Source organism: Urocampus carinirostris, chromosome 4 (genome assembly GCF_059441175.1).
Source record: "Urocampus carinirostris isolate Australia breed hairy pipefish chromosome 4, RoL_Ucar_1.0, whole genome shotgun sequence".
Lineage (NCBI taxonomy): Eukaryota > Metazoa > Chordata > Actinopteri > Syngnathiformes > Syngnathidae > Urocampus > Urocampus carinirostris.
The window spans coordinates 1,218,567-1,243,077 of NC_142352.1; the positions used below are offsets into that span (position 1 = coordinate 1,218,567).

At 38.7% G+C, this 24,511-nt stretch overlaps 1 protein-coding gene and 2 pseudogenes across 3 annotated transcripts; all 3 read left to right on the forward strand.

The window, feature by feature from the left end:
* Window positions 1–699: 699 nt before the first annotated feature.
* Window positions 700–6,702, forward strand: LOC148366633 (uncharacterized). Its single transcript, XM_088333445.1, has 2 exons — window positions 700–935; window positions 5,390–6,702. Exons 1-2 carry the CDS (start codon window positions 797–799, stop codon window positions 6,439–6,441), a joined length of 1,191 nt encoding a protein of 396 aa, XP_088189571.1. The 5' UTR covers window positions 700–796; the 3' UTR covers window positions 6,442–6,702.
* A 4,269-nt stretch (window positions 6,703–10,971) lies between these two features.
* Window positions 10,972–17,189, forward strand: LOC148366634 (uncharacterized; annotated as a pseudogene). Its single transcript, XR_015850228.1, has 2 exons — window positions 10,972–11,212; window positions 15,290–17,189. The product of XR_015850228.1 is annotated as an uncharacterized LOC148366634 (transcript).
* An 879-nt stretch (window positions 17,190–18,068) lies between these two features.
* On the forward strand, window positions 18,069–23,915 carry LOC148366635 (uncharacterized; annotated as a pseudogene). The gene is made up of 2 exons (XR_015850223.1): window positions 18,069–18,314; window positions 22,857–23,915. The product of XR_015850223.1 is annotated as an uncharacterized LOC148366635 (transcript).
* Window positions 23,916–24,511: the final 596 nt, after the last annotated feature.

The window sequence follows — 24,511 nt, forward strand, 5'->3', positions numbered from 1 at the left end:
ATTTCATTTTCAATCTTATTATCGGTTCAGGCAAGTTTTACATTCATAACTGCAAATTCACAGGCAGGAAAATATCTTTCATCATTTTTCAATGTGAAACAAAACGATTTATTTTGTCCATAAAGCTTCCCCCCCAATCAAAAGTCAATTCGAACGACTAATATTTGTTAACATTTTGGTATTTTTATGTAACTTGTGTTATGTCCGCTGGCATGTTTTTTTTTCCTGTCTTCTTATCCATCAAATTTGTTGGGATCCCTCACCAATATTTGAACAACATATTCAACAATATTTCAATGAATGTATTCTATATGGGAGCATGGGTGACTGATGCTATGAAATTATTGCGAGACCATTATGATATAGTTGTCAAATCAATGTTGAAGAAAATGGATTTATTTTTGAATTCATTGTCCTGATTGCCCCGTGTACGGTATGAATGCAGAGAGAATTGGTGGCTATGCGAAGAGTTCCTGTCGACTCCACAAGATGACGCTATCCCGAAACGTTTACGACTAGCATATGTTTTGCAGTCATTTCTAAGTTCTATATTTGAAAAAAAAACAGTTAGAAAAATAAGTATGCTATCCTAAGAAGATGCTTTGTAAAATAACCTCGAAGAAAAAAAGCATCGATTGATGGTATCGTGAACCGGAAGTATTTGTTTGGAGCTCCGCCCACTCATTTTGTTCTTCCGTATCACTCTCAAGTTGTTTTTAGCTGGGTGTCGTTCCGCTCCAACCGTATGAAAAAGCCACGTTTATCTCCGTAAAAGAGTTAATGGTGAGCTTTAAAGATGGCCAAAATGTGTATAAGAGTGAAAGATCACTTCAAAGAAGAACCTCGTCAAGTGTTAGAAGGGAACGAGCGAGAATATCGACGACGGGACGAAGTTAGCATTAGCAAGCAGCTCCAAGTTGTGTTGAACAAAGAAGGTTGGTCACTTCAGTTCTATAACCAGGGTTGGGTGGGTTACTTTAACTTGATTACTTTCAATTACTTTTGGATTACTCCAATACCAAATATGCTAATAAAAGACAAAATAAACTAAATATGAATAAAATGATGACTCACAACACGTGGTAAGCTTTCTCTCCTGGCTTTGATCACTTTGATCTCCGGCAAAACTAACAACATGCGACGGAATCAAAATAAATAAATCCAAACAGCTTGCCAACATCCTTTTTGCCGTTCCATGTATTCCGTTACTCCCCAAGCCTGCACAAAATTTAGTCATTTTATTCATATTGAGTTTCTTTTGTCTTTTATTAGCATATTTGGTATTGGAGTAATCCAAAAGTAATTGAAAGTAATCAAGCTAAAGTAACCCTACCCAACCCTGTCAATAACAGTTTAACTTTTTGACTCCTGGAGTCCATGTAGGATATATATTGTTACGTCTCTATTTGATATTGTTGATGTAGCTGCTAGGAGGCGGAATCTCCTGATCGCAAGGCAAATCAAGATCTAAAAGTAAAAATGGATGGTGCTGCAATAGACACTGTATCAGAAATGACGTTTTTAGGGGACAATAAATTAAGCTGGAAAACACACATCAGACACATACAAACTAAAGTTTCTAAAAGCATTTCAATAATGAATAAACCCAAATCAATTTTAAACTAGAATGCATTGTATTTATGATATTGTTCTCTAGTTCTGCCATACTTAACATTGTGTGCATTAATTACAAAAGTTGACTACAGCCCCCTTTCATCCTCCAAAAACCATACACAGGGTAGGACATTGAGATCATACTCATATTTTATTCCTGCAGTCCAAATTATTAGAATTAGATAATTTAGTAAAATTTTTCACTTCACAACTGCTATTTAAGGTCAACAAAAACCAGAAAACATCCGTAAATTATTCATACGGAAAGAGGGAAATTATCATTTAAGGGGCTGTCGTGAATTCCTAATCCCAAAGGTGAGAACCACCAGGAAAAGTATGTGTGTGTCTGTGTGTGGAGTCAAGCTTTGGAACGGATTGCAAGACGTGATCAAACGGTGTCCAACTATTCACTTGTTCAGGTTTAGATACAAAGGAACATTACTGGCGGAATACAGAGATGAGGAGAGTGGGGTATGAGTAGTGCGGGAGATTGGGAGTAGTGCATCTAGTTAACTTTGTGTTATTGTTGCTATACTTATATAAAAACTGTTATTATTAATATCATTACAATTGTTGTTATATCATAGGTATATTTGGTGGGGAAGATGAAGGGTAGGTAATATAAGCATTTGCTTCTGACTACCCCTTTTCAAACATATTATTTTACATTATTTTGTTGTTGAGTTATTGTTTTTGTTCAGTTTTTATTTTGATGTTCGAATAAAGTTTTCATTCAATCTAAATTAAGTGTTTTGAAAAATTCACTGATCTGATTCACTTTGAAATAGCACAACTTCTGGACGAAGCAGTAAATAATCTATCTACCTTGATCATATCCCTCAAGAAGGGTGACTGACAGCAAGACAAACACATACAATAACAAAGAAAATAAAATGAAAAATAGTAATAATAATAATAATAATCTGTACATAATAAATAATAAGTAAATAATCTGCTTCCTGGAAATCCAAAAATTGTTTTATTACAGAGATGGAGATTGTAATTTGAGGGGATCAAATCATACAAACCATCTTCATGTCCGCACATTTAAAAGGTTGTCACTTTCTATACGTGGAGTAAAAGTTGTGGAAGGGCTTGGATGCTGAGCTCAAGCAATTTCCAAGCATGACTCGGTTCAAAAAGCGCCACAGAAATATGGTATTCACAGGGTACAGGGAAAATGAAGGTATTTGAGCATCACTAGGTTTTTTTCATAGATCATTTATACTCTTCTTATTGTTTCAATTTATTTTTGTTATTATTATTTCCCTATTTTCTTGTAATAGGAACCTATGTAAATATGTACGAGGTATTTGTTATGTAATACATGGGAGACACTATTATTAAGAAAGTCGAAAGGGTAGGATTTAATAAGCACGTGCTCTTCCTACTCCTTTTTGGGTATGTTACGTTAACATTGTTTCTTCTATTTTTCGACCTTTTTTCTTCCATTTTTTTTCCTGTAAGGAATCAAGTTTAAAAGTTTCAATTATCGAGTTAAAACTAGTAAAAAATATGGTATGATTCTAAGTATTATTATTATTGTTATGATAATGATTATTATAACTGTTATGTGACTATTATTGTGAATATTATTAGTATTATCAATATCCAAATCATGTTAGTGTGTAGTAGCCCTGTACAGTCAACAGATAGGTCGAGCTAATAATTAAGCTTGTTATTATTATAACCATTATAATTACTATTATTTTTATTATTATCATCATTATACACTATATGACCTTTCCTATTGTTGTTGTTGAAAGCTGTTATTGTCATTATATTGCTACCACCAACCATATTTATCAACAAAACAATGAGGTTAATAAATGCGTTGGTGATGATGGTGAAAACAAAAACTAAACAAATGTAGATACAATCACATAAAGATAACTTTTTCATAAGAAGACAAAACAGAAATATCTGCACAATTCATAGTCAGGGCAGACAAGCGGGAGCTTGACGGTGGAGGCGTCTAGCTCAAGCCCCCATGTCTTGTCGTTTTAAATGCACAGATCAGGACACTTAGCAACGGATGGTCCTAGAGCCTGTGGGCAGACCCCCCTAACAGCAGGTCCAGAGATACTTTGTATGATGGCCAACACACACCACACATAGTCAGTTGTCAACGTGAGCACCAATGAGAAATATTGTTTTTATAATAGATACGCTCATTATACGCTCAGAATGCACGGAGACAGCAATGATTATAATTATGACGGTGAAATGGTGATGGTGACCATAATGATGATGAGGAGGAAGTAACTGTGCATCCACAGAACCAGTCTAATTATGTATATTCATGAAGTGTAGCTATATGTAAATACACAGGAAATCTAGATGTGAGACCATTATTAAGGAAGTTGCCCAATTTCGTTGTTTGCCCAATTTCGTTGTTTGCCCAATTTCGTTGTCACAATATGTTAGCCCATTTGTAACAATGACAATAAAGGTATATTCTATTCTATTCTGAAGGGGGAGGATTAAACAAGCATATGCTTCTTCCTACTCCTTTTTGGAGATAGATAGATAGATAGATAGATAGAAAGGATAAGATAGATAGATAGAAAGGATAAGATACATAGATAGAAAGGATAAGATAGATATAAAGGATAAGATACATAGATGGATAGATAGAAAGGATACGATGCATAGATAGATCGAAAGGATAAGATAGATAGGTGCTGTGTTTGTAGTTTAGCAACATCGGAGTGGATGACGTCACACGCTAGGCTAAAAGTTCGACATCCCTGCAGCAGATGGAAATCTTTGTTTTTACATGCCTAGGGTTACACCACCTCGTCTTCACGTAGATAGCGAGTCCGCCTCCTCTTCGCTTCCCGCAGGCTTTCGTGTTTCTGTCTAACAGCGCTGATGCCGGATAGCTCCGGGATGCTAGACGTGAGCCACGTTTCGGTAAAACACAGCAAACGGCACTCCCTGTACGCTTTGATGTTTTTCACCAGCACAGCCAGTTCGTCGGTCTTATTCTGTAGAGAGATCACATTTCCCATGATTGCGGACGGTACCCAAGGCTTATATAGCCGCTTAGCCTTCACCTTAACTCCGGCTCTGCATCCACGATAGGGCCCCCTCATCACGCCGGCACGAGAATTCTTCAGGGCAAAGATTTGATTCCTGGAATAAACGCATTTTTGTGCCTTAAAACCCATGTTCATAGGATAGAAAGTCATCCAAAGTGAAGCTGTCAAACGGGACGAAAACACAGAAGATAGAAGCAAACAAATCACAGAAAGTGAAATAACACGGAGCTTCTGGAAAGGCTGCCGCTCGCGACGGCGCCTATGATGTTATGTTACAGGACATGTTACGTTAACATTGTTTTTCTGAATTGATGTTTTTTCTTTGTTTATTTCATGTTCGACATTAAGTTTAATTCGGGTTTCATTCAAATATTCTAATTCAACTTTTACATATTTGCTATGGTTCTTTTTAAGAAAAGAAATTCTGACAAAGAACGTTTTTATTTCCAAACCTCCTTTTGCCCATTTCTAAATGCTGTTTTGACAAACTGTATTTTCCCTGATTCAATTTTGCAAAATGACTCCTGCTGTCAATCAAACCACAAGAGGCGGGGCTAACAACACAGTTAGCTGATTCCTCTTAACAGACTCCGTTAGCCAAGCCACCAATAGATATTTCGTCTCTAGCACAAACTTGCAATTCGGCAAAATTAAAATTTTTGCTGTAAAAAACTAACATTTTTGTCTGTGTAGAGATTTTTTCAAGACCATTTGTGCTTTATGTCCTGCAGATTTCAGTGAAGAGTATCTTCTTCCTTGGCAACAGGGGACAAATATGCCTGGCGTTAAAAAAGAAGAGGATGAGTTTTTAGAGACTATTGACATTAAAAAGGAGGAAGATGATTATTCAAAGACGTTTGACATTTCAAAAGAGTTACCCGTGCCTGGGGCCCGTTTAACCTCGGTAGATCAAAATGGAAAGAACAAAGAGAAGGTGTCTCCAAGCCGGAGCTGCGGGACGACTGATGATGAGGACAATGATGGCGACAAACAGTCGGAATGTGATAACGCATATCACAAATGTTCGCAGTGTGGGAAAACGTTTAGGCGCAAGGATTATCTGAAGGCCCATATCATTGTCCACACTGGTGAAAAACTCTTTGTCTGCTCATTTTGTGGTAAAAAATTCACCCAGAAATCACACTTAGAAGCGCATGCAAGAACGCACACAGGTGAAAAACCTTTTGTCTGTTCAGTTTGTGGTGAAAAATTCAATAGAAAAGAAAGCTTAAAAGTACACACAAGAACCCACACTGGTGAAAAACCTTTTGCCTGCTCTGTTTGCGGTCAAAAATTCAGCCATAAAGGAAGCTTAAACATACACACAAGAATCCACACCGGTGAAAAACCATTTACTTGCTCAGTTTGTGGTCAAAAATTCACCCATACGTCACATTTAAAAAGGCATGCGCGAACCCACACGGGTGAAAAACCCTTTGCCTGCTCAGTTTGTGGTTTAAACTTAGCTCGGAAGTCCAACTTAAAAGCGCATGCAAGAACCCATAGTGGTGAAAAACCTTTTACCTGCTCAATTTGTGGTCTAAAATTAACTCAGAAATCTCATCTAAAAGTGCATGCAAGAACTCACACAGGTGAAAAACCTTTTGCTTGCTCAATTTGCGGGCAAAGATTCATTTGGAAAGAAAGCTTTAAAGTTCACACAAGAACCCATACTGGTGAAAAACCTTTTGCATGCTTGGTTTGTGGTCAAAAATTCACTCAGAAATCACACTTAAAAAGACATGCGAGCACCCACACTGGTAAAAAAATATCCAACCAATAAGGAAGCTTAAAAAGACACACTGGTGAGAAACTATTTTCTTGTTTGGTTTGCATTTAAATATTCTCTTGTCAAGTTCAGTGTGCCGCAAAGAATAGTGGTCATGTCTCAGCTTGATATTAGCTCATAGTTTGTATTTACGTTTGAAAAGCACAGGTACCACTGAATTAATTCATAGTTTTGAAAATGTGTTTTTTTTTTCAAATGCATGAGTGTTGCAGCTTTTTTGATTGATAATGTAAAATTAAATAACAGTGATTACTTGTTTTGTTCTACGATTTACTTTTTTTCCCTGAAGCTTTTTCAAGCATACTTTGTGTACACATGTAAGTATGTGTTGTATTTTTTAGAGTTGGCTTAATCAAGATGGCACAAAATTTGAAATGAAAAAATCCCGGCTAACTGAATAAGCGCGGCTTGAGCAAGCCTGGCTTAATAGGTTGCACGTTTGCCGAGGTGCGGCTATGTCAATCCAGCTGTACATAGTTGGGAAAGATGCGCGTTCATGGAATCCTCATGAAGACCCCATAGATCCATCTCATAATCACGGATCGCAAAATGGAAAGCTCCTGGTGGAGATTTATGAACATTTGAAACAAATTGGAAGAAAAGGGTTACACAAGCTCTATGAATGACAAAAGGACAACACCAAGTACTTTAGTGTACCAGTTAAATGAAACTGCATTATATTTGCGGGTACCACGTTGTAAACGCCTGCAATAAAGAATAAATCACCATAGTAACTGAGCCAGGCTGATTTTAACTTTCTTTCATGCAACCCACTTGAGGCTAAATTCAACTAAGATAAATATATACTAGCTATTTCAGTTTCCTGCAATACCATCCCTTTTCAAATCTGATTGTGATTGTTTGAATCTAAATTCTACAATATGTATTTTATGTCTGTAATCAAAGCATGACTTTTATGTGGATTGCATTGTCTCGTATCGCATGTAAGCGTATTTGAATTGTAAATTTGTGACTCGATCTTATTTGAAGATTGTTCATTCGACAAGATTTTGTCTCAAACCTTTGTGATTCACTGTGATTTAAAAACTTCATGCATTAAGATTTGACTAATGTTGGGAATTAAATATCAAAATGTACCGTTTACCAAATTGTTCGAATGAGTTATCTGACTCAATTAACCAAACACACAGCCTACATTGTTTCTTGATGGAAAAGATGAACAAGAAAAGCCGACATTTTCACATGGGGCAGATTTAATTTCTTTATCAATTTAACTAAGTGTAATCCATCGGATATGGCCGAATTAGTGTCATCGGAGTCTCTGGAGAGCCCTCTCTGAAGTCCTCTAGCTTCTCCTCTCGGCCCACGTCTTTCCGCAAGATGGTGTGCCGGCTTCTCCCGTGGGCGTGCCAATGAAGCCCAACGTGAGCTTCACAATCTCAGAGACGAGCGTCCTGATGTCTGGTTCCTCAAAACAACGGAGAGCGTCTTCAAAACAATGCCTGCCGTCCTCCGTCATCAGGGCCTTTCTGCGTCTGGATGTGCTGATTATCTTATCAGCCTTACATCCCGTTCCTGCCATTCCTGTGAGCAATATTTACTACCACGTGCCCTGAACTTTCATTGCTCATTGAATAAAGGCACAGTCAGTAAATAACTACAGCATTAAACTCAATAAATGTAATTTGTATTAAATTGTATAAAATCCTTTATACTCAAATGTATAAAGTCATTCACTAGTAATGAAAATTCTATATGTTTATTTGAGCGATTTTTCTTTTTAAAATCTACAATTTGTGTAAGAAGGTCAAAGTTTTTAAGCGGACACGGGATAAACTTCAACTGTTCCCATCAGGCCTTGTTTTTTGTTCCCCTTTTCAACAATCACATCCTCATTGGTGTCTTGATTATATCATGCATGGACTTGCTCCCTCATATCTTTCAGATTTAATTTCCCCCTATGTTCCGGTCCGGAGCCTTTGCTCTGAAAACGCCGGTCTACCAGTGATCTCAAGAGCCAAGAAGAAATCCGACAGTGTTTTCCATTGGGTGCCTTGGTGCTGTGGAATGCTCTTCCCCCTAAGATTGGATCTGCAACCTCGGTGGAAATGTTTGAATCTAAGCTTAAAACACACTTCTACACTATAGCATATGAGGTATGCTAACAATGGCCTCAATGGTACTCGAAAAAAGTGCAAGAGGCAGCGGTAACTTATAAACTTCTCTCACTGACAACTAACCGGCCCAAGGGCTGTCCACTGCCCTGCGTTCTGATTGGCTGAATACAGATCTATTACCATTCAGGGGCGTGTTCTCTCTCGAGTGGTCAAATTTGCGACCTGCACCCTCCAGCACATCAAACTGGCTTTTTTTTCCATATAAACAACACAAACATATATTCACACTTATGGCCATAAATATTTTATTTGAACCTACGCCAGTATGGGGAGAACATGCAAACTCTGCACAGGAAGGGTGTTAGCTAGATTTTTTCCCATGACCCCAGAACTGCCGCAGATGTGCCGCCTAACAGTTTCAATACATGTGATAATCTGAAGATTACTGTCTTGAATCCCTGGTTAGCCTGTTAGGGAAAAAAACTATATTACAAAGGTAGCATTTACAAAATTGTTCGAATTAGTTATCTGACTCCATTAACCAAACACAAACTTTATTATTTTATTTAAGGAAAGGTATTGACAAGAGACAGGCTTTTCCACACGGGGGCAGATTTATTTTTTTAAAGTATTTAACTAAGTGAATTCCATCCAATTAGCCGAATTATTGTCGCTCGAGGCTTCCTCGAGCCTCCTTTTATTTGATTGTCCCTCTCATTCTCCGATCTGATCTCTCATCTCTGCTCCCGTCTCTCTCCTTCCGTCATTTTCACACGTCGGGGCGTCGGCCACCCCCCATGGGCGGGCCAGGAACTCACCCCGTGGCAGACTCCGCCCGTGGCAGACTCCTCAGTTGGCCTCCACCTCGTCGCCACCTCCTCGCCGAAAGGCGCCGCCACGTCTAAAGGAAGCTTATATCAGCTCAAAGCAATGCCAAACGTTTATCAAAACAAGGCCTGATTCCCTCGTCAGCGCCCCGCTATCAAAATTCCCCAGCCAAAACATTCTACACTCGGAACGGCGCGACCTGTCCTCAAACTTCAGCCTCCTGTGAAAAATCTTCATTGCATTCAATAACTGTAATTTGTAAAATCCCTTATAGTCAAAAAAATAGAATATGAAAATCCTTCAAGCCCCATAAAAGAAGCTCATTTAGGTAGTAAGAAACGGCAACGGTGAGCCGCAAACGTGGCTCGTTAGAACTAGCTAACTTATTATATTATGTGTTTTTGACGTGACTGGTACCTACTCAACATTAAATTGCTTGGAAATACATCAAACAAACCTTGTAAGAAATATTTGCTGCAAATGCCTGAATACTTGAGGGCTGCCAGCCCAAGCTGATCGTGTGGACTGAAGTCGGGCAGACTGGAAGATTTGTTAAGATGTGTGAATATGCAAGGAGGAAAACTATCGTTTGGTAGCTAGCGTTGCTAATGCTATCCTCAGGTTCTCAAAATAGCACCTTTTGTGCTTTCCGACAAGGTGGGCCACCTCATTCGCCAGCTGCGTAATATTCGTTTGGCTAGTATATACTAGTGTATACTATTAAACGTGCCCACCGTACCGGAATTAATCACTATGGTAAAAAGTATTGGTTATACTTTTCAGTCTTGGTTATTGGTATTTGTTTTAACTCAACTGCCTATTCCAGTATTTTTCAACCTTTTTTCAGCCAGGGCACGTTTTTTTACATTGGAAACATTTTGCTGCACACTCCTAACCAAAAATGTTATAAAATGACACTAAACAGTATGTTTAATTACAATATAATTTATAATACCCTCAGTTTTACAGCACAGACACTTGACAATGACATCATATTTGCAGAAAATGATTCATAAATGTTTTATACATTTTTACATTTTAAAAAGTGACATTGGATACTTTCTTACGGCACACCTAACAGTCTCTCACAGCACACTAGTGTGTCACTGCACAGTAGTTGAAAATCCACTGGCCCATTCAACTGCCATGCGCTCAAGTGCCGATCGCCGTCCGTCATGGCTTTCACTCTGTCAGAGAAGGCAACGTGACGTCACACGCAAAGGGTCGCTATAGCTGTGGTATTACCAAATGATTCCACAAGATGACGGACTCCTTAAACGCTTGTGGTTAGCGTATGGTTTTCTGTCATATCACAAAACTGCTAGACTAATAGGTAGTCTGTCATAAAAAGATGATTGATTTTTTGGTTTGAACAAATTTATTGACACTAAAAACAGAAAACAATCATGACAATCTCAACAGCAATTAAGCACATTCACAATATTATATTCCAATATTACGTTTTTAACAGCAAACACAAAGTGAGGTTTGAACAAACCTTCTCGAAAATCAAACGTATGATAAAATATACCAAACTAATTCTACAAAAAAAAGAAAAGGGAATCGGCATGTGGTGAACCGGAAGTTATTGGATTGGAGCTCCGCCCACTTCCTTTGTCCTTTGAGCCGCTGAGGCGTTGTTTTTGTTTACATAGCATTCCGCTCCGACCGTTTGGAAAAGCTCAATTTAACTTTGCCAAAAAAACAACAATCGTAAGCTTTAAACGTGGTGAAAATGTGCAAAAGAGGTGAAGGACGTTTCAAAGTGGAGCTGTGGGGATCACCAGAAGAGACCGAGCGAGAACATCGATGGCTAGACGAAGCTAGCAAGCAGCTTCGAGTTGTGTTGAAAGGAGAAGGTCGGTAACTTTAGTCTTTATAACAGCCTTTGCATCTTATTTTGGACTGCTGAGGTCCATTTACGATATATTTGGTTACTTTTATATTTCATAATCTCGGTGCGGCTGCCAGGAGGTGACGTCAATTTCGTTGGCGTCGAAAGGAAATCAAGTTTAAGCTCATGAGCCCCAAATTCAAGTTAACGACTTAGAAGATAAAATTGTTTTAGTCGACTACATCATTTTATCTTTCGTTTCCTTTCGTCCTTTTTCGTTTACAAGAAATTATTACATAACGCATACCTGTCGCACTCCAGGTCTCCATGCCCTTACAAATGGTCGTATTTTCCCTTACAAAATACAAAATAATCTTACACCATTTATTTTTTCCCAAGGTGTTTATTCATGTAGTTTAACATGTTATATTGTACATGTGTTTCGTTATATCATATATATTGTTAATTAATATGTTGTTGTGAGATACTGAGTTGCTCGACATGAATCAGGTTTATTATAAAAAAAGTTACAAAATGAAGTCGCTTGGGCGTTCACCTTACAAGGAAAAAATACATGCAAATAGAATTAAGTAGAATAATACATTTTCTTATTCAAATTTGTAATTCATTTTCTGCATTCAATTATCGTTGGTAATATACTGATTCAAGGGATAACCACAAACCAGTCTTTTTTCATTTTGTCCTTTTATACTTCCTTCTTTTCTTAACTTCTTTATACAACATCATAATTCGTAATATAATGCATCAAAGCAAGTGAGCCGTTGGAGAGCCGGCTCTCTTTAATGAGTTGAGCCGAAAAAGCCGGTTCTCTAAAAAGAGACGGACTTCCTTTCACTAAACAAAAAACACATGAAATCCGATGTTTTTTAAGATTTTGTTCACGTGTGATCGGATTGATGCATGATGGGAAATCCCCAGGCGGCAGACGTATGCGCACAGTAGCATCAAACCGCTCGCTTCGTTTGCAACGAACAAAAGGATACAGAGATAGAGGCTACCACGGCAAACTCGTTTGACTTGATTCATTTGCCGTTTCGTGATAGTCGGTGTATACCGAATGGTACCCATCATTGACAAATTTGAGTTTTTCCGTACAGATTATCTTGTACGTCGTACACGTCGTAAAATGCATAATAAACATACTTTGTACGGCAAAAACGTACAGCTTGACAGGTATGCATAACGGCAGGGGTTGGAAGTAGTTGCTATAACTGTAAACCCTGAGTGTTATCCTATAGATTTCTTTTTAAACCTTAGATTTTATCATATAATCCTAAATTGGAAACATAATTTAATCTTTGTGTCACTGAATAACCCTCCAGCCTTCGTCTTGGTCCGTGTGGGAGAAAGCGCTTGCGCAGGGGTTGGGAACCTATGGCATGCGAGCCATATATGGCTCCCTATATAAGTACGTATGGCTTGGAGACAAAATTGATTCCATACAAAGATTCTTCATGACACACTAAAGATAAGAGACTGAAGACCTTGTATTGCATGACATCCATCCATTATCTGCACCGCTTATCCTCAGTAGGGTCGCGGGGGTGCCGGAGCCTATCCCAACTATCTTTGGGCAGGGGACACCCTCAGCTGCTTGCCAGCCAATCACAGAGACAGACAACTCACTCGCTCATTCATGTTTTTGGGAATGTGGGAGGAAACCGGAGTGCCCGGAGGAATCCCACGCAGGCATGGGGAGAACATGGGGAGAACACTGAGACGCACTAACCACGCAGCCGCTGTGCCAAACCAACACTAATTCATGTAACGGCACTGTCCAGTATATATAGGGCACATTTTTAACTACAGTCAAAACGCTTCCCGACTTACGAACTTTCGATTTACGGATTACAGCAGATACGATCATTTTTTACGGGATGTCTAAAAATATCCGGACATGGCTGTAAGTTAGATTTTCCACAGCATTGTCAGTTATCGCTGCCAAAGTTGCCCCAACTTTCTATTAGGTTTAGAAGGCAGTTAGCATTTTCACATAGGGCCAGGTAGGTTTAGATTCTATTCTGTTTTTAAAAATGGAATCAGCATTTTAAAACTGCATTTTGAATTTCTCTGGCTTGTCTCTGTGCCATGTTATATTTGTTTGATGATCAGAAAATTTTGTAAGTGGTAAATATGCAAAAAACGGAGGAATCAGGAGGGGGCAAATACTTTTCCACAGCACAATAAGGAAAAGACTATGAACATACTGTATACAGACGCTGCTCTACTTACGAACAAAGTTTAATTTGTTGGTAAGTTGCTTCTGTGCTATATTTTGTATGTTTAGGGTTTATATAAGTATGTTTAAGGCTTGTATGAGTAAACTGTATTGTTTTGTACTAAAAAATAAAGAAATCATAAAATAATATGCTCTATAAAGATAAATAGAGTTAGTTTTAACTTACTTTTTGGAAGATGAGCTTCAAGATTTAGGCGACTTCCTCCTCCGTGGTCAAAAATGGACGATAAAAAAGCAATCCAATCATTTTCTCAACCGCATCAAGCTTTCTTATTCCACTTTCATTTCAAAAGAAACATTTCGCCTCTTTTTTTTACACTTTACACCAATCATATTGAATGGATGCACGAGATATTAAACAATAAAAATGTCAAAGTTCTTAGCGCACTGGAGATAAAGTGCAGTGTGTTTAAATTACACACAAACTAGGAAGTAGAAGCTGGATTTCTTCTTCGGGGTGGATGCTGGGTGAGCTCTCATAGCGCCACATGGCGGAAAGAAGCACTACAGTACTGTCCTGTACTCGGAAAAAGGTGCTCATGATACAAAATCTAACTTACAGCAATGCCCGGTGATTTTTCAACATCCTGATGTTTGTATCAACCATTTTGAATAAGTCGAATGGTCGTAAGTAGGGGCGTGTCTGTATTCTTTGTTGTATATGTAGATCAAAGTGCGGCTGAGTAGTAAAGTGCATTGTGCTGTGGCTCACAGCTTTCAAGTTATTGTACTGCAGTGAGTGGGGTGGGCTAATAGACTTGACTCTTCGTCTATTTGTGGTGGCATCAGCAGATGTTCCTGTAGCGCTTTACTCATGGAAGCGCTACATACTGTGGCTGGTCTGTGAATAATAGCAGAAACCAATAGGCAGAATAAATGTGCAAGTGTTAAAGGTAACGTATGTAAAGTATGTTGTGAGATGCTGACTTCGAGGTATGATGAAAGCTGCAAGATATACTTGTCTCATGAGTCTTAGTCATATAGACAATGTATAGAACAAGGGTGGTGAATCGTTTTGTCATAAAGATAGATAGATACTTTATTCATCCCCGTAGGGAAATTCACACTTCCAGTAGTATCCTTGTGTTGAAAAATTAAAAAATAAAATAAATAGAATACAAAAATACCCGATATAACGTGCCTATAAAGAGTATTTAAATAGTGCTACGGAAAAATACACACTGTCATAAAAATAGGCTAATATGCAAATGTGGGGGTGGGGTTTCATGTGGGCTTTTACTCCCCCGGGTGGAGTTAAAGAGCCTCATGGCATGAGGAAGAAAGGATCTCCTCAGTCTGTCCGTGGAACAAGACTAAGACAGCAGTCTGTCGCTGAAGGAGCCATAATAGCAAAATATTTGTTTTTGGGGTTTTTTTAGAGAGAAAACAAGAGGGACACACACCGTATACCTTGAGACAAAATTCCAGAAAACAACCAAACACCCCTATTTAGATTAAAACTTTTTTCAGAATTTATATCTCACTGTGGCGTCACATGATTCGACATCATTTATGAAATAAGAACAATGCCACGGTCTGTGTCCCATATGAACAAACATACCACTTTAAGCTTGTCTCCCTCCTGTAGTTACTTAAGATTGTTGCGCCTCATTTTGTTCGTAAATAATCGTAGAGTTGCAGCCCTAGTGTCAAAACATTCACAGTGCTGTGAAAATAATTTGCTGTAGGAACTGTGCCAAACAATTTGTCCAGCAAAGTTTTTTGCTATATATATATATATATATATATATATATATATATATATATATATATATATATATATATTGTGTGTGTGTGTGAACAGAGATTTTCCAAAACTACTGTGTATCTTGTGTCTTGCAGACGTCAGTGAAGAGAGTCTTCTTCCTTGGCAAAAGGAGAAAAAGTTGCCTGGTGTTAAGAAGGAGGAAGATGAGTTTTTCAAAATAAAAAAGGAGGACGACATTTTGGAGCCTGATCATGTTAAAAAGGAAGAGGAGGACTTTGAGCCTTTTGACGTAAAAAAGGAAGAACTTTTGAGAGAGTTTCCTGTGACTGGGGCCAGTTTAACCTTTGAAGGTCAAGATCAAGAGAACAATGAGGAGGTGTCTCCAAGCAAAAGCTCCCGTCAACACGCAACAACCGATGATGACGACACGTCTGACTCTGCACTCAATGATGGTGACAAACATTCGGAAGGTGATAACGCAAATTACAAATGTTCGCAGTGTGGGAAAACCTTTAGGCGCAAGCATCATCTGAAATCCCATATCATTGTACACACTGGTGAAAAACCCTTTGCCTGCTTACTTTGTGGTCAAAGATTCGGCCTGAAATCAAATTTAAATAAACACACAAGAACCCATTCTGGTGAAAAACCTTTTGCCTGCTCAGTTTGCGGTCAAAAATTTACAGAGAGGGGGACCTTAAATAGGCACAGAAGAATTCACACTGGTGAAAAACCTTTTGTCTGCTCAGTTTGTGGTAAAAAGTTCCCGGATCGTGGGGCTTTAAAAAGCCACACGAGAACCCATACGGGTGAAAAACCTTTCGCCTGCTCAGTTTGCGGTCAAAAATTCACAGAGAGTGGGAGCTTAAAAATCCACTCAAGAACCCACTCTGGTGAAAAACCTTTTGCATGCTCAGTTTGCAGTCAAAAATTCACAGAAAGTGGGAGCTTAAAAAGGCACTCAAGAATTCACACTGGTGAAAAACCTTTTGCCTGCTCAGTTTGCAATCAAAAATTCACGAATCGTGGGGCTTTAAAAAGCCACACAAGAACACATACGGGTGAAAAACCTTTTGCCTGCTTGGTTTGCGGTCAAAAATTCACAGAGAGTGGGAGCTTAAAAAGACACACGAGAATCCACACAGGTGAAAAACCTTTTGCCTGCTCAGTTTGCGGTCAAAAATTTACAGAGAGTGGGATCCTAAAAAGACACACAATAATCCACACTGGTGAAAAACCCTTTGCCTGCTCCTTCTGTGGTCAAAGATTTGGCTTGAAAGCACACCTAAAAAGACACACAAAAATTCACACTGGTTAAAAACCTTTTGGCTGTTCAGATTGAGGTAAAAAATTCAGCCAAAAGGGACATCTGAAAAACAAAATAAGAACCCACACTTCAACTCAGACTAAAGCTCGGAGTCACAAGTGTGCTGGTGAGATTTTATATATAGTGTATGTAGAATTTGAAAATGATCCTTCTGCTAAATATGAGCTCATATTTTCAGAAGTATCAGATGCCTCTGAATGAACGCATTTTTGAGTGTTTATATTGAGGACATATAATAGGAATGCTGAATAAAAACATTAATTACTACAAAATCTCCTCAGTACTGTATGTTCCACTATTGACTTTTCTGAAGTACTTTTCATGCATCTCTTGTGTACTCAGGAAGTATGATGTATACGTTTCTTGAGATGACTTTACAAAGATGATCTCTTTAAATGTGAGTGTGATTAAATGACTCTGCAATGTTCGTGTTTGGAATTTGTGACCCTCTTCGAAGATTGAGATTTGTTTTCAACAGGACTCGATTCAACAACTTCATTCATTGACATTTGACTGATAATCAAAATGTCATTTGTTGATTTATTTTGATTTTAAGACGTAATCATTGTATTACGTGTCCGAGTTGTTAAGGGGACCCAAGCTAAACTTGATCTTTTTCCCATCAGTCCTTGTGCATGGGTTTCATCGATCTTTTTGTCTTTTTATTTGACTCTAAAATTGTTACTGAGATGAAAAGAAGACTAATAAATTGCCAACTTCATTTTAAGAAATGTCACATGTGCTGAAGTTGTCGTTTTTTTCCCCATTCATTTCTTCTTAAAAAATACTGATAACAAAAAGAAATTCTGTTTTTTTCCCTTTCCGATGTGTAACTGGGGTTCAAATGCCCTATAGTGTTTTTTTCCCCACCCGTCCTTGAATGTGCTCTAGCACATGACGCAACACTTGATTTTAATGATTCAGTCCACTTTACACGGCAGTATAAGAGTTGCTCTGGCTTTAGTTTCCTCAGTTCTGCGGGTGAGTGCCAAGGAGTAGGATCTGCAGGTCACTGTTCTGTACTCCCAAAATTCCAACCATAAATCATGAATTGTTTTTCCTCAACTTTAATTAACTAAACCATCACTTTTCTTGGGGATCTGTTTTTGTGCCTTATAACCAACTAAACTGTTGACTTCGAATTCCTCGCATTATAATGCTAACCCATGCTAATGCTAACATGTATAACCCTATTACTGTTTTTTTGTTTGGGTACTGTTTCTTGCCAATTAGTTAAATAGAAAAAAGGGGAGATGTCATATACACTAATTGATTGTGCCTGCGCAGTAGATGAGTTATTACGGTACACGTACCGAGGAGGAGTCTAGGGGATCTTTGTAACTGAGGGAAAGAAGCTATATCGTGTTCTGGAAATAGACAACGTTCATATTGAGTTTAAATAGGATTCATTCCATCTTTTACAGAAGCGGCGACGGGTAGTGGGTGATAGTGGGCAGTAATGCACCAAAGCGATAGATGCCAACCGCCATTAAACCCGAAGAAGAAGAAGAGCGAGACAGAATTTTAAAGGGGAGCTTGCTCACGTCGTGACTTGAAAGAGCCGGCTGCTAAAGCCGTTTCGTTCGCCAATGACACTACTGCTATTGTGGCCTTGTGGTGTCCCGTTCCAGTCGCGTGGAGTTAATTTAACTGCATTTAACTCTGTGAAGGAGTTAATGGTGACTTTTAAAGGTGACCGAAAATGTGCGAGAGTGGGAAAGCAAATGTGAAAGAGGAGCTTCGGGAAGTTCAAGAAGAGAACGCGCGAGAAGATCGACGACTAAACCAAGTTAGCATTAGCAAGGAGCTACGAGTTGAGATGAACATGGCAGGTTGGTCACTTTCATTTCGAGAACATTTAACTTTCTTATTTCGGGCGTCTCGAGTCCACTGCACAACATTGATATGACTAATAGGTGTGGTGGTTTACTCAGGGAAATCCAATAAAAGCAAGGTCTGTCGCAATTGTCACAGCGATCAGTGAACAACTACAAACAATAAACATGCATTGCAATTAGGCTTTTATAGCACATGGCTAATTTAGTTCGCTACTGAAAGCCCACTTGTGTTCTAGTATTTTGAAAACTATTTTTCTTATTGCACGACAGGATAAGCTTAAACATGATGAAAAGGCTAAACAAATAATGAAAAAAGGAAAGCAAAACATATGTGTACAACTCAGGGCCCCTGCTTTGAAATGGTTCCGTCCATGTGATTCCTAGCCCCGTGTTGGGATGTATTCTGATATCAGTTGACCACATTTTGACCTATTATCTATTAACCATTCACTGTTAAAACGTTTATTAATTGAAACTGATTCTTATGATAGTCAATTCTTTTCTTCTTGGTAATAAAACCGATTGCGTTTGTTTATTTACTTTTCTATTATTTAATTGCTGAATTGCTATGTTTCGTAGTCGGTCAATTTATTCTAGTCAATTTTTATTGTGCTATCATTGAATCCGTTTTAACTAGGTCAATCACAGCCTGGTTTGGTCGTGTCAATAAAAAAGATTCGTGTCAATAAAAAAGATTCGTCAAAGATGGAATCAGTCGTGAGGACGGCAGAGGAAATAATAGGTACTGGCCTCCCGTCCCAACATAGTATCTACATCGAACGAACGAGAAAACGGACACTAAAAATTATGGATGATCCCAGTTACCCTGCTCGCAGGTACTGTTGTCAGGTCGCCGTCTTCGCTCCTTTGTGAGCAATACTACACGTCTTAAAGAGAGTTTTTACCCTTCCGCTATGCGCATGTTCAACGAGAAATGATTAGGTTATCATGTGTAACCGCGGTGTACTTGTCCCACAAGAGATCCACATTCACGCTGGACTGGATGATGAGGTTTTTATTACAGTTACTGCAAATGGATGAGTCACAACATTAGCTTTTTCTGCTGGGTCTGATCTCTTTGGTCTCTTTGTAGTTCTCTCTGGTAAGACTCACAACAAAGCATATCAAAGAGCTTTCTTTTCACTTTACAGAAAATACATTTTAGAATATCACAATAAATTTTTACATCTTTACATTTTAACAAGATACTTTTAACAAGAGATCGTATAGTGGATTTTTAACGTTTAGAATGAATTCAACATGTTTTTCTTTAGTCTGAATTTTAACCAACATCATCCTTTTTTAATGTATATGAGAAAATAGGAATAAAAACAATAATGAGTATAAAAATGGGTACAATTTACCTGCAAATGGATGAGTCACAACATTAGCTTTTTCTGCTGGGTCTGATCTCTTTGATCTCTACAAGGGGAATTAATATTTAGTAAAACAGAAACAAAACAAAAATAAACCTAAACAGCTTGACAATATCAATCACATTACTATGCATGGTGAGAGATTTGTCAGCTGGGGTTATAATGTTTAAAATTAACTTCTTTTGTGGAGCACCAAAAGATATGTCTTACCTTTGTAGTTCTCTCTGGTAAGACTAACAACAAACCCCGCCTCCTGGTCACATGTTAGAAGCCAAAACCAAACCCCACCCCATACCAGCAGATGGCACTGTTGGACTCAGCATTGCAGGACATTTACCAAAAACTGTACACATATTTCAGCAGGAATTTCAATAAAACAAAAGTTATTATTACACCCGTTACATATGTATAGTGTTATTACGCCAACGGCGTTCCTCCGACCTATTCTACTCTAGTCTTGTTATTTCCATATTATTTCTTTTTAAACTAAATATATTTGCCTTGTATTATACACTACAACAGGGGTCGGGAACCTATGGCTCGCGAGCCATATATGGCTCTTTCTATAAGTACCTGTGGCTCGGAGACAAATTTGATTGCATGCAAATTTTCTCCATCTCGTCCAAAACGTAAGCTACTAATCCTGTTCAGATACACACAAAGCAAAACCAAAGCTGACATTAAAATAGTGCTTGGCAGAATATATAGGGCACGTTTTTCACTACAATTTACAGTCAAGGTGTCACACGAAAAAAAAAAAAACTCGTTCTGGCTGTACATCGCTAAAGAATCTGTTATATAAAACCTCACTATATTATCTGTGTTCAGTGTTCAGGTACCTTATGATGAATCCACAGAACACACTGTAAATACGCCAAAACACCGGAAGTTATTTGATTGGGTGAGTGGGAGGGATGGGTGGAGCTAAGCAAAAAGTGCAAGCACTCCCTCCCATCTCTCGCCCTACCCCGACTGCGCCATAGATAAGCACATCAGGCTCCCTGCTTGCAGAATGTTGTGACGTTTTTACAAAATAACTGCTTACATCTGGTTTTGAAACCAATATGTATGAAAAAAAGGGTCAAAATGAGTTTAACCGATCTTGAGTCATTGCAAGAAAGACACAAGTTTAAAATGGTATGTTTGTTGATTTTGGGACAGGGGCTCTGGCATTATTCTCTTTTCATCATTTTGATCAAATCATCAAAAATAAATGTGCTGAAGACTAAGCTTTTGTCTGGGGCGACGGTTTAGCAATTTAGTAAATTTGTCTCATGATATATGGTGTGGCTCTTACCCAAAATAAAATTAATATTTTTTGCTTTTATGGCTCTTTGAGTCAAAAAGGTTCCCGACCCCTGCACTACAATATCTTTATTACTCTATTCTTTTACATCTATTATATTATCGTTATTTAGAGTCCGCGTGTCAAATGATTTCTTGTATATATCATGTTTATGGTTTATACTGGCTGAATACAAATAAAGGCAAGCCAAGCAAAAGTTTCATAACTCAAAGATGTTTGTATGTGGATGTTGTAAAGGGAAAGTGATATGACACTCTAGATGCTCAGCACCCCCAAAGTTCTGAACCTAAAATCGCCCATGGTTGTAAATATTCTAGCGTTTAGCTACATTGGGTCACCTCAAGTGATGGTGACGTTTGTGTGAATGTTGTTTTATAGACAACCATCGCTTTTTTGTCTTAATCACGCCAATCAAAATTTCTTAAACGGACGAGGATCGCGACACTAGTTCTATAGGAAAAACACGGTCCGCATTCACGTGAAGGGGAGTCGGAATGAGCCACAACATCGGTGTTTCCTGGGTCCGTGCGTGCGTCGCTGCGCGTTGACGACATTTATTCGACATTTCGGTCGAGGGTGATCGCGAAGGGGGTGGAGAGAGCAAAGGCGCTAATTGCCAATGTGAAACGTAGTCGAAAATATGAAAAATATTCGCTTCAGCCCTGACTTTCGTTCCAGTCTGTGTTTGCAGACAGTGCTAAGTGGGGACTTCCGGGTTCAGACATCCATCCATCATCTGCACCGCTTATCCTAAGTAGGGTTGCGGGGGTACTGGAGCCCATCCCAGCTATCTTCGGCAGTGGGCAGGGGGACACCCTCAACTGGTTGCCAGCCAGTCGCAGGGCACACAGAGACAAAGAACTTGCTCGCTCATTCCCACCTAGGGACAATTCGGACCGGCCAATTCACCTGACATGCATGTTTTTGGAATGTGGCAGGAAACCAAAGTGCCCGGAGGAAACCCAAGCAAACACGGGGAGAACATGCAAACTCCACACAGGAGGTTCGATCTCATCACCTCAGAACTGTGCCGCACATGCGCTAACCACTGCGCCGCCGTGCTGGCTTCAGACATTTGAACCAATAAAAATGAATTAACTTCTCTAATTAGACATACAGTCAGCTGGTTAATTGGGTGTTTCTTTAGTCATCTGTATCTTCTGTATGGTCAATTATTTATTTCATTATTTTGTGTAAAAATAAAGGAATTCGAGAACATGGGATTGTTTTATCAGCGCTTTTCTTGTGGAAAGCCTGATGCGGCCCAAGCTCACCCAGGCTCTGCCTCCAGCGGCCACTAGGTCAAATGAGTTTGACAGAAAATAATTGAGATGATTTAATCTAAGTAAAGTCCATGCAAAGTATATTCATATATACTACATATTTTCATTCATATTTTTACATTAATTCCTAATCTTTTTTATTTTTATACCTCAATTTGTCTTGTACAGTTTATAAAAGTTATTTGAGAACAGTGGAGTGTTTTCAGAGCTTTTCTTGTGGAAAACCCGATTTGGCCCAGTCTCACCTGGACCCTAGCTCCAGAGGCCCACCCTAAAAATTTGATCTGAGACCCCTGGTCTAGGAGGGTCCTGAGCAGTTAGTTTAGTTTTAATAACAACGAACGGGTAAGTGTGAAGCATATTGTAGAGCACTGTGACTTAAAGTGTTATATAAATGGAAACCATTGACCGTATTGCTGTAAATCCTGTGATTTATTTATTTAAAGTTGATTATTTATTTATCATTTTCAGATATGCTGAAAATATTTTTGTAGTGATGGATATGCTGTAAAAAGTACATTGTTTTGTGTGTGTAGATTTTCCACAACTAAGTGTGTCTTGTGTCATGCAGAGGTTGGTCAAGAGAGTCTTCTTCCTTGGCAACAGGAGACAAAGTTGCCTTGCGTCAAAAAGAAGCATTTGGAGCCTGATCACATTAAAAAGGAGGAAAATTTGGAGCCTGACCACATTAAAGAGGAAAAGGAAGATTTGGAGCCTGTTGACGTCAAAGACGAGGAAGATTTGAGAGAGTTTCCGGTGACTGGGGCCCTTTTAACATCTGAAGAGCAACATGAAGAAAACAAGGAAAAGGTGTCTCCAAGCAGAAGCTCCGGGACTCTAGATGACTATGACATGTCCAACTCTGTACACGATGATGGCGACAAAGAGTCAGAAGGTGATAACACAGACCACAAATGTTCACAGTGTGGAAAAACATTTTCATCCAAGTCTCATTTGAAACGCCATATGATTGTCCACACTGGTGAAAAACCCTTTTCCTGCTCAGTTTGTGGTCAAAGATTTGGTCAGAAAGAAAACTTGAAAAAGCATACAATAATTCACACTGGGGAAAAACCTTTTGTCTGCTCAGTTTGTGGTCTAAAATTCAGCCATAAAGGATATTTGATAAACCACACAAGAACTCACACTGGTGGGAAACATTTTGCCTGCTCTGATTGCGGTCAAAGATTTGGCCGGAAACCAGACTTAAAAATCCACACAAGGATCCACACCGGTGAGAAACCTTATCCCTGCTCAGTTTGTGGTCTAGGTTTCAGCCAAAAAGTAGGTTTGATGAACCACACAAAAACTCACACTGGTGAGAAGCCATTTGCCTGCTCAGTTTGTGGCCTAAGATTTAGCCAAAAAAGATGTTTAAAAAGCCACACAAAAACACACACTGGTGAAAAACCCTTTGCCTGCTCAGTTTGTGGTCTTAAATTCAGCCAGAAAAGAAGTTTGAAAAGCCATACAAGAACCCACACTGGTGAAAAACCTTTTGCCTGCTCAGTTTGTGGTCAAAGATTTCGCCACAAGGGAACTTTAAAAAGCCATATAAGAACCCACACTGGTGAGAAACCTTTTGCCTGCTCATTTTGTGGTCAGAGATTCAGCCAAAAAGGACATTTGAAAAGTCACACAAGAACCCACACAGGTGAAAAACCTTTTGCCTGCTCAATTTGTGGTCAAGAATTTACCCAGAGCGGTACCTTAAAAAGACACACTACCACCCACGCCGGAGAGAAACTTTATTCCTGCTCAGTTTGTGGTCAAAATTTCAGCAAAAAAGGACATTGGAAAAGCCACACAAGAACCCACACTGGTAAAAAACATTTTGCCGCTCAGTTTGTGGTCAAACATTCTCTCTGAAATCAAGCTCAAAAAGCCACCCAAGATGGTCAATAATTTATCCACAGAGGTAACTGATGAGAAACCTTTTTTCTTGTTCAGTTTCAGCTAAAGATTTTCAAGTCAGGTCAAAGCGCAGGATCACAAGTGTGATGGTAGATTTTAATTATTATTTTGAAGAAAACATACATTTAACCATTTAAAAAAAAAATCACAGCTACCACTGAATGAGCACATTTGTGTACTTATGTCACAGACATGTTTTAACTTGTCCCATTGTGTTATGCCATTTTTTTTCAATTGTTTTTTCAAACGAACGTGTGTTGCATCTTGTGTGCTCTAATTGAATAATTACAGTGAATAAATATTGAAGTATTT